Source organism: Typha angustifolia, chromosome 14 (genome assembly GCF_048772165.1).
Source record: "Typha angustifolia cultivar Huaian chromosome 14, ASM4877216v1, whole genome shotgun sequence".
In the NCBI taxonomy this organism is placed as follows: Eukaryota; Viridiplantae; Streptophyta; class Magnoliopsida; order Poales; family Typhaceae; genus Typha; species Typha angustifolia.
The window spans coordinates 8759456-8769206 of NC_133252.1; the positions used below are offsets into that span (position 1 = coordinate 8759456).

Consider the following 9751-nt stretch of genomic DNA (forward strand, 5'->3'; position numbering starts at 1 on the left):
AGATCAGATGGTCATTAACTTTATGTGGCATAGTCACAACTTTAAACTTAAAATATTTCAAGTACATAATACTAAAATTTTGTTAATGATATATGACGAAAGGTAGTCAACTAATGAGCTGCTGCAGCCCACGTTCTCGTTTCACTTATTAACAATAGTAATCTGGCACAAGAAAGAGGCCAACTACTCTCATCTTATCCTTCGACCGGTCTTGCTTGCTCGAGCCCATCCTATCCCTTTCTTCCCCGCCTATAAATAGCCAACTTCTTAAGCAGAATTATTCCTCGTGCTCATTGCTCTGGTGTACATAAGCGAACTGAAAGATGAGGAGCGAGAGAACTCAGCTTCCCCTCTTGGCCTCATGCCTACTCTTCGCCATGGTCATCCAAGCCATGCTTCCCTTATCCTCTGCTTCCCTACAAGTTGGATATTATCGTTATACGTGCCCAAAGGCTGAGAAGATTGTGAAAAGGTTTGTGCGCAAGGCTATCTCCGATGATGTTGGCCTGGCCGCCGGCCTTATTAGATTGTTCTTCCACGATTGCTTTGTTAGAGTAAGTTATACTTGTACATTAATTACATATGCGTATCGTCGGAGTTTGACACAATTTACTTTAGAATTATATATATATAGATGTGAATGAGAGTTGCTATGATTGAACCAGGGGTGTGATGCTTCTGTACTACTCGACCCTACACCGGAAAACCCACACCCAGAGAAAACGGCGCCTATAAACGACCCCAGCCTGGAAGGCTTCGACTTGGTGGACAAGGTCAAGGCCGCCCTCGAGCGGCACTGCCCGGGGGTCGTCTCCTGCGCCGACATCATCGCCTTCGCAGCACGCGATGCGACCAAGATCGCCGGGGGGTTCCACTACGCCATCCCCTCCGGGAGGCGTGACGGGAGGGTCTCCCTCGCGGCAGAGTCGATGCGAGATCTCCCCGACCCTACCTTCAACCTCGACATGCTCAAAGAAAACTTCGCAGTCAAGGGGTTGAACTTGGAGGATATGGTCGTCCTCTCCGGAGCGCACACCATTGGCGACTCCCATTGCTCCTCCTTCCTGGACCGCCTCAAGCCCGGGGTGCCGATCGACGCATCCTTAGCCGCGTCCTTGAAGAAGAAATGCCCGTCGCCGGCGAGCGGGAATGTCACGGTGGATCAGGATGTCGTGACCCCGGACTTATTTGACAACCAGTACTATAAGAACGTGGAGGCTCACAGAGTGTTGTTCGACTCCGACAACGCCTTGCTAACTAGCAAGAAGTCGGCGGATTTGGTGTCGATCTACGCGAGGGACCAAACAATTTGGCAGGTAAAGTTTGCGGCTGCCATGGTGAAGATGGGCCACATCGGCGTTCGCGTCGGAAAGGGGGGAGAGATCAGGAAGATGTGCAGGGTCGTGAACTAGAAACCCCCTATAGTTCCAATTAATACCATTGCACAAATGGCTTTCTTGTGTTCATTTTGTTTGTCACAGATTTATTTGTCCGCGTGCGCTATCCTTCCAATAAAAGAATTGTTTGAGCTTGTTACCATAAAAGAATGTAACTAGCTAGATTCCGTGATCGTTGCTAGTAAAATAAATGTTCCTGAATTATTTGTTGTACTACTCTATATCTTATACAGCTCATGATTGTTCCTTGATTGTTCTTCATGAAAGGTAATAAATACAACTACCCATGCATTCCACATTTCCACTCCACTTTGGATTCCACTAGATTTCACATTTGCTCATGAAGGAAAGAACCAAAAGCTGCAAAGATACGTGCGCAAGACGCCACGAAACCAATCAGAGAGGACAACTAAAGCTAGCTAGAAGCAACTTGCAATTATTTACAAATTACAGACAAAGGTAAACATCGAAGAAGTCAGGCATAGCGAATTATAACAGAAGAACAGAAGTGCACTAATTAACTTGACGCCAAGGAAAGTAACACACGAACTACATGACACCGACGCCTATCGCTCAGACGTTGGTAAAACGAAGGTAGTCCTTCTTGGACGGCAGATCTGCGACCTCGAACCCCTGTGGGAAGATCCTCTTGGCCTCCTCCGTGGACACGCTCGGCGAGATGACCACCTTCTCCCCGGGCTTCCAATTCGCCGGAGTGGCCACCTTGTGCTTCGCCGCCTTCTGCAGCGAGTCCACCACCCTCACCACCTCGTCCATGTTCCGGCCCGTTGATGATGGATACAGAAAGCTCAGCTTGACCTAATCCAACCCCACACATTAAAAACTTTCGTAAGAGGACAAATGAATAGGCTCTTCAGTGTTGTTGCACGTTAAATCAAGAATAGTGTACTTTTTTATCAGGTCCCACTATATGGAGAGCCCGTGACGGCATTTGGTTTCCACTCGAGTCTTTCTCATCCGGGTCCACCATGTTTAGCTGCTTGATCACGTTCCTTTTTGGGTCCGCTGCTATCGGGTAAGTCACATGGCTCCCCGGCTAAATTCAAATCCACAGTTTCAAACAACTATCTTGAAAACGATTTCTCAAGGTAACAAAGTGAAGAAAAACATGACAACATCAATCACACCGTATATGCCTCGATGTCCTTAATCCACTCCTTATGAGAGTGGACGTCGTCGCAAGAAAGGCCAAGCAGCTTCACCCCTCTCTTCTCGAACTCCGCCGCGTATGCCGCCATCTTCCCCAGCTCCGTCGTGCAAACCGGCGTGAAGTCACCTAAAGAACCCACCAATTAAGTAACAGTACATATAATAGTGAAAGGATGTGTTGATTATCGGGTCTAAGAAAGATGTTAACCAGGGTGGGAAAAGATGATGGCATAGCCATCGCCAACGTAGTCGTGGATACGGATCTTGCCATGGGTGGTCTCCAACTCGAGGTCAGGGATAGTGTCTCCAATGGTGAGTCCTGGCATCTTTCTAATCTTCTCTTCTCTCTTCTTCTCGCTCTATTACTCTAATAAGGTGGGTTTGGCTGTAGTAGTGATCCGTTACGGGAACCGCTTAGGGCAGGACTGCTGGTGCTTGAGTTCGCTGCATGTAAGCCACGTACTAAGAGTCGTGGCAACCGTTTTCCATAACATGCAGTGCATGCACGACTCACCCACTCTATCTACTGCGCACTATAAAGTATAAACAGCGTTGGTTTACCGTTGGGAGAGGCTTCGTTACCTCGTGGTAATTATTCACCAACAGTCAGTGTGTCATCTTTTTGCGTAGATCCATATATATTTCGCAGACTTGACAGTCTGTTTTAGTATTAGTAGCACGTCATCTTGCCATGTTGATATATTATTATACCTGTCTGACGTACAGAAAAGTTTAGTTAGTGGAATTCCAAGAGGGAGATTCATATAGGAACCGAGTATATTATTATATATTCAATACATAATAATAGTATACATACATATATATATATAAATTCGACTCTCTGCATCACTATTCTTTTGATTGAGATTTTGGCAGCAAACCATCTTATTAAATAACGTCCTATAAGATATAAAATAAAATGGTAGGATGTCGTTACATAATCTCTTTGATATATATATATTCTTTTGATTATTTATTAGAATCTGAAATCTGATCCCTCCTTTTGCTTATAACTTTGTTATTGTACCCTATATTATTTAGATTAATCAATCATAATTCTACATTATTGTTTATTAACTCTATAAATAAAATTAATGTTTTAAAAGTAGTTTAGACAACTATCACGACGGAGCGACGCACCAGCGCCCTGACGTAAAACACACACACACACACATATATATATATATATATATATATATATATACTTATATTTTGCCTGAGCATTAGGCCATAGGTAACCGTTTGTCACCATCTACCACCTTTTAATACATTGAAAAAAAAATATCCCCGACATGCTTGCTAGCTTAATCTCACTAGATTTAGCAAAATACCATCAAACATTGTTTCTGAAGAAGGTTAGCTAGATTTCATAACGATAATTTTGATATTTTAAGAAGTGAATTCAGTGCCTGCATCGAAATATACCTATTTAGATATTATTTTTAGAAGAAATAGTTAAGTTCGCAAGAATGTGATATAGAAATCCTAGCTAACATGCTCAGATAGAATACCTCGTGCTTAATTGCCAATCTGCCTTTGTCAAAAGAAGGTCATAAGCTCATTGCTTAAGGCTTTTGGGAGCCGTAGGCTAGGCATCCTCGTCAAGTTTGGACTTCACAAAAGCATTCAAATAAGATATTATACCCTTCTAAAATATCTTATTTCCATATACATCCTTTTAAAATATATATATATACATGTTCTAACGTTATTAAAAAATGAAGAGTATACATTTAAAAAGTTATACGTAGAAATAAAGAAATTTAGAGGGGTTATTTTTTTTAATTAATATGTATATCTTAGATTAGTTTAAAATTGATTTAAACTTAAAACTTGAAAATGTATAGAGATTGAGAATTAAATTTATGTTAAACTTCCGTTTATTATCTTCTATAATTAAAGTCAGAATTATATCTATCATACTTAAAGACTAATAGAGAGAACTTTAGAATAAATAAAGAACGTGCATGGTCTTTTGTAACCGTCTAAAATTATCCCAAAGACAAGGACTAATATTTACAAGTATATTAACGTACTGGTCATAATTCAAACAAACAATTATAGTAGAGCATTATGTGGTAAAACGTCCAAACCGACACCTCCATTATCAAACGAAATCAAAAGGAAAACAACAAGGAGACAGGGGTCGATAGCGACTGTGAATGGAAGGCCAAATTTCTAGTCTTCCATCAAATTTGATGCGATTATCAGAATAAACACACACATATATCATTTCTTCTGGTTAAATATCAGAAGAATACACCGATTACACGTGCCGTAAATTATTCCAAGCGAGAGATGCGGCAACGCAAAGCATCAGCATTCACTATTCACTATTCACTCAAAGGTCGCACGTTAGCCAAAGTGGCTCATCGAACCGACCTTGTAGCTTCTCCCCGGCTACCTTGGCGGTGGGCCCCAGCGAGAGCGAACCCAGATCGGGGACCCCACTGGTCGCGTGCCACGCTGGCGTTCCGTTTTCGTATGCGTTACAGGTCAGCCTCTTGAGCCCCGTCCCATCGAGGCGGCACATGTAAAGGTCCCCGTAGGGCTGGAACTGGTGTGGCATCGACACCGGATCGCCCGTTACGCTGCCGAGGTTGGACGTGAAGAGGAGCCACCTCGAATCCGGGCTAAAGCACACGTGGTTGATTCTCTCCCTGTCCACGTCGGGGCTCCCCTCTGGGCCTGCCACGTACAGGCGGCGGAGGTCGGAGCCGTCGGGCCTGACGAGGTAGATGCTGAATGCGTCGGCGTTGGAGGGGTTGTGCCGGTTCGAGGAGAAGGCGATCAGCTCGCCGTCCGGTGACCACGCCGGCATGGTGTCGATCCACTCACCCTCGGTGAGCCTCCGGATACCGTCACCGCTCTCTGTCTCGCCGTTGACGGCGTCAAGGATGTATAGGTTCTTCTGCCCGGACCGACCGGATCGGAACACCAACCACTTCCCGTCCGGCGAGCACGAGGGAAACGCGTCGTTGCCGGGGCCGGACCTGGTGAGTAGCGTCACCGCCGCCGGCACCTGCTCCGAGTCGTCGAGATCGGCCGGGTCGAACGTGATCCGCGCAATCCGAACCGTCGCCTTGGTGGAGTCGAAGATGGGACCGACTGAGGTGTAGATCACACCCTTCTCCCTCGGATTCCACGCCGTGTAGAACGACGAAGGTTCCTGGATCAAGATCCAGCGCTTCGAGCCGTCGGATCTGTGGATCATCAACCCGGGCGGGGAGAAGAAATCGCCGTTCGCGGCGATCAGATTGCCGTCGGGGGAGAAGGAGGCGAAGGCCCCGTGCACTCGGAGCAACCTGAGCCCTCTCAGTGGGCTCGCCACGGGCTGGAGATAGCGCACGATCGAATCGCCTTTGGCCGGTTCCCCTCGGAATCGGTGATACCCGAGGTGACCCGATCCAGGCGAGAAGAAGGGGTTGTAGTGGTGGATGTTAGGGTTTATGAGCTCGGTGATTGGGCAAAATTGCTCCGATTCGAGATCGAAGATCTCGATTTGGCGGTGGCTCATCCCCTTGCGCCGCGTGGCGACGGCGATCCTCTTGCCGTCGTGCGCCGCTGCCGGAGTTAAGGCGTGGACTCCCGCCGGCGTGATCCGGCGTGCGGCGTCGCGGCCGCCGGCGTTCTCGAGCTCCGGCGTTAGATCCGAGCGGAAGACGCTCCACCAACCATCGTCGGCCTTGCGGTGGAAGAACACCGCCGAATCGCCGCACCACGACGGCCATCCGCCGCGACCGCAGACGACGGTGCGGCGGCTCGGATCGGCTGCGCGGAAGACGGTGATCTCCGTTTCGAGCTCGCGGAAGTCGCCCTTCCATTTCCGCGATCCATACGAAGCGACGGCGATGAGGTCGCCGGATTGGGAAACCGCCGGGCTGAAGTCGACCACGCTGGACGGAGTGACCCGGACCGGCGGCTCGGTCGAACCGAGCCGAGTGGTGTACACGGCTGCCCAGCTCTTGATCGGCTCGGAGGGGGGCTCGTGGGCCGAGACGAAGTACACCCGGCCATCCTTAACCGTCGGCCGATCGTGGAATAGGCTATCAGGCGCCCCTGGGAGCGGTTCGGGTTTGGAATCCTCGGATCGAGCCAGGAACAACCGTGCCGACCCAGTCCGCTCGGAGACGAAGGCGACAGCGTCACCCTCGTCGACGAACTGGGCGTTGAAGTTGACGGAGACGCCGTCAGTGTGCCGGCGCTCCGTGAACTCGGAGGTGGCGGTCGGATCGGAGGGGAGGGACACGGAGAAGACGTCGAAGCCGAACTGGTGCAATCCGACGGTGGAGAAGAGGATGGTACCTTCTGGCTCCATTCATCCAACGGCTGGGGTTCGTCGATTTTAGTGAGTGGCAGGAGATTTGGATAAGAGTCGGTTGTTTGGGATAAGCTTGGGTTCCACAAAGCCAACAAAAAAAGAAAAAGGAAACAAGAAAGAAAGAGAAAACCTAAACAATTCTGATACACGCGTGAGGAGATATACATTTATCTGTTTGGATTTATGTTTGCCATTTATTGAATTTGGACTTGGGGACCTGCCATGTTCACTCGCTAGCCGTGATGGCAGTGTGTGTGTGTGTGAACGGTAACAGGTCAAGGGAATCTGGGCAATTAGTAGCCAAATTCGATAGGGCCTTAGAAGGAAGTTTGACAGAAAGAGACGATGGTGACAGTCGGAATTTTAGCCTCCGTTTATTTATGGAATAAAAATAGGCTTTCCAGGCATCTTGACTCTCTCTCTCAGTCATGACGCTCGGCTAGTGCTCGACGGACCCTCATCTTATTCGAGATAACGTGGTGATCTCCTTGACCTCACCCATTTCTGTTGGCTGTGCCCGACTTGTTGCGGTGTACAGGAGCTGAGCCTAAGCGGTTAGGCTGACCTCCAAAGCCCTTGAGCCCTCCCCTATTCATTTATTTTAAATATTGAGATGTTGGTTTTGACTTAGGTATTTTTATCTTAGAGCTCCTAGGAACCAACTCCCTCGTAGGAATAGACCCAGGATTAAAGTGGAACATCCTTATTACTAAGAAAATTAACATTTTCAGGCAAGTAGACTATAATAATTATAGTTATGTGATATAGTCATAAAAGAAATGACCTTACATATAGCATGGTAGAGTCATTAGATAATAGCACATAACTGACACTATGGGTGTAAACGAGCCGACTCTAGCTTAGGCTCGGCTTGAAATTAGTTTCAAATCGTAATTTAATATTTAGGCTTAGTTCAGTTCAACTCAAGTAGTTATCATTTGATTCCATTTTCATTTGATATGTATATGATTATCGAGTAGTTATTATGCTTCAGATATTGTTGCATTTGATATCATAGTATAATCATAGTCGGTATGCACTATATATATAATATTTGAGAGTATTATGATAATAGTATAATATAAATATTTATTTATATATTATCAAGAATTATATTCTTGATCAGTTATGACATGATATTTTTTATACATCTGATATTATCGAGGACATGCTTATATGCTCATTTATAATATGATACTTCTTTCTGATTTATATTATTCAGTACATGATTTACTTTTTATTTCACATTACTAATTCGGAGTAAAATCTATTCACTAAGCATGTATCTCATGGCTCTTTTTATTTTTTAGTGGGGACACCACTTTTCGTCACATTTATTCTCGTAGGCACAAAAGGGCTACACCTGTGGCCCTTTGGCTTAACGAGGGTTGTGGCTAGTCATATTCTAGGACTATTTTCGTCTTTTGTCTTTTACTTTATTTTTTTAATAAGCGAAAAGAAGTAGGTAGACAATAGTAGACTCAAGCGTTTGTCGAAATGAAACAAATGAATTAAGCAATTTAAATAGGTAGGCAATAGTAGGCAATTACAGGCTTAGTATGGTTATGATCTACACCAACAGAAAGACAGTTGCTATTTTAAGACTAGCAAAAAACAGTAAAGAAAGGACGGATGTTACTGAATGTCGCATGTCCACTGAAGATAGTGGTCATGACGATGGTGGCCGTAATCCGATAACAGCGGCGGTGGCGCCGGCAACAGCAGAGCGACGGTGGCGGCAAAGGAGATGGGATGCGGTAGGGGCGGTGAAAGCGACAGCAATGGTCACAGCAGCAGAGATGGTTGTGGATGGGCGGCTACGGTAAGGGCTGTAGTGGCGAGGAGCAGCAGCTAGGGAGGCTGCGGCAAGGTGCAACGGTAGGGATGGCTGCGACGAGGTTGCAACGATAGGGACTGTAGCGACTGGGGGGTTGTAGCGACAGCGGTAGGCAGCGATGGTGATGAAGATGGTGGCACAACGGAGCAAGGGCCATGGAAATCGATGGTAGCATCGTCCTTGGAGGTCGACAACAGCATCGGTGATAGAGGAAGATAGGATGATGGATGTGAGTGACGGCTGGGGCTAAAGAGGAGGAAGATGAAGATGGGTTTGGATCGAGTTGGTTCGCTTGGAGGAGATTAGGTTTAGTTAGGTGGGTGTGGGTTGTGGGTAAGCAAGTCGGTTTTGGATAGGTTTCTACCGATTCACTAAGGCTAAAAGATTGGGCTAGGTTAGGTTGGTTAGCTTAGTTGGTTAGTGGTCAAGAAAATCACAGTGAGAATCTTGATTGACACTAGGTCCACCCACAACTTCATTAACAAGAGGCTCTTTAGGAAGATTGGGTTTGAATTGGAACTCACGGAAGGGTTCGATGTGATAATTGAAAATGGCACCACATTACGAGCGGATTTTATTTATGGAGATGTGGAATTGAAGGTGCAAAGCCAAACTTTTATATTTGATCTTTATCCGTTGGCCTTGTGAGGTGCCGACATTGTTTTGGGGGCTCAATGGCTTTGAAGCTTGGGGCCCATGACATTTAATTTTACAAGCCTCACATTGACATTTTGGAGGAATAACCAGAGAGTGCTGCTTGAACTTCCAAACGAAGGGGGACGCAAGGGAGCTCACTTCTTTCTCGACACCCACCTTTCCTTTCTTCTTAGATCTGCAGAGAGCCAGCGCAGAGGATAGTGATCTGGTCCAACTCATGGAGGAGCTGAAAGAGAACCCATCAAGCCACCCCGAGCACGAGGAGCACAGCGGGTTAGTACTAGAGTGCGAGTGAATCAAGGTACCCCGGAACGAAGAGCTACAGAGACTATTGATAACATACTTCCATGATACTCCTATAGCTGATCA

The 9751-nt window shown here is 46.5% G+C and overlaps 3 protein-coding genes across 3 annotated transcripts; 1 reads left to right on the top strand and 2 right to left on the bottom strand.

The window, feature by feature from the left end:
* Positions 1–272: 272 nt before the first annotated feature.
* LOC140776635 (peroxidase 2-like) lies at positions 273–1613 on the top strand. Its single transcript, XM_073120402.1, has 2 exons — positions 273–554; positions 666–1613. Exons 1-2 carry the CDS (start codon positions 324–326, stop codon positions 1410–1412), a joined length of 978 nt encoding a protein of 325 aa, XP_072976503.1. The 5' UTR covers positions 273–323; the 3' UTR covers positions 1413–1613.
* A 200-nt stretch (positions 1614–1813) lies between these two features.
* LOC140776637 (1-Cys peroxiredoxin PER1) lies at positions 1814–2894 on the bottom strand. The gene is made up of 4 exons (XM_073120403.1): positions 2776–2894; positions 2546–2694; positions 2308–2454; positions 1814–2216 (listed from the first exon to the last, which is right to left on the bottom strand). The coding sequence occupies exons 1-4, from the start codon at positions 2891–2893 to the stop codon at positions 1971–1973; spliced, it is 660 nt and encodes a 219-aa protein (XP_072976504.1). The 5' UTR covers position 2894; the 3' UTR covers positions 1814–1970.
* Positions 2895–4724: 1830 nt separating this feature from the next.
* LOC140775938 (uncharacterized) lies at positions 4725–7234 on the bottom strand. Its single transcript, XM_073119438.1, has one exon. The coding sequence runs from the start codon at positions 6883–6885 to the stop codon at positions 4909–4911; it is 1977 nt and encodes a 658-aa protein (XP_072975539.1). The 5' UTR covers positions 6886–7234; the 3' UTR covers positions 4725–4908.
* Positions 7235–9751: the final 2517 nt, after the last annotated feature.

Excerpts from the sequence above, each read along its gene's own strand:
- LOC140776635 (XM_073120402.1), top strand. The coding sequence starts at position 324 with ATGAGGAGCGAGAGAACTCAGCTTCCCCTCTTGGCCTCATGCCTACTC. Across the intron at positions 555-665 it reads TCCACGATTGCTTTGTTAGA|GGGTGTGATGCTTCTGTACT; the intron begins GTAAGTTATACT and ends TGATTGAACCAG.
- LOC140776637 (XM_073120403.1), bottom strand. The coding sequence starts at position 2,893 with ATGCCAGGACTCACCATTGGAGACACTATCCCTGACCTCGAGTTGGAG. Across the intron at positions 2,695-2,775 it reads CATCATCTTTTCCCACCCTG|GTGACTTCACGCCGGTTTGC; the intron begins GTTAACATCTTT and ends TGGGTTCTTTAG. Across the intron at positions 2,455-2,545 it reads AGGACATCGAGGCATATACG|CCGGGGAGCCATGTGACTTA; the intron begins GTGTGATTGATG and ends ATTTGAATTTAG.
- LOC140775938 (XM_073119438.1), bottom strand. The coding sequence starts at position 6,885 with ATGGAGCCAGAAGGTACCATCCTCTTCTCCACCGTCGGATTGCACCAG.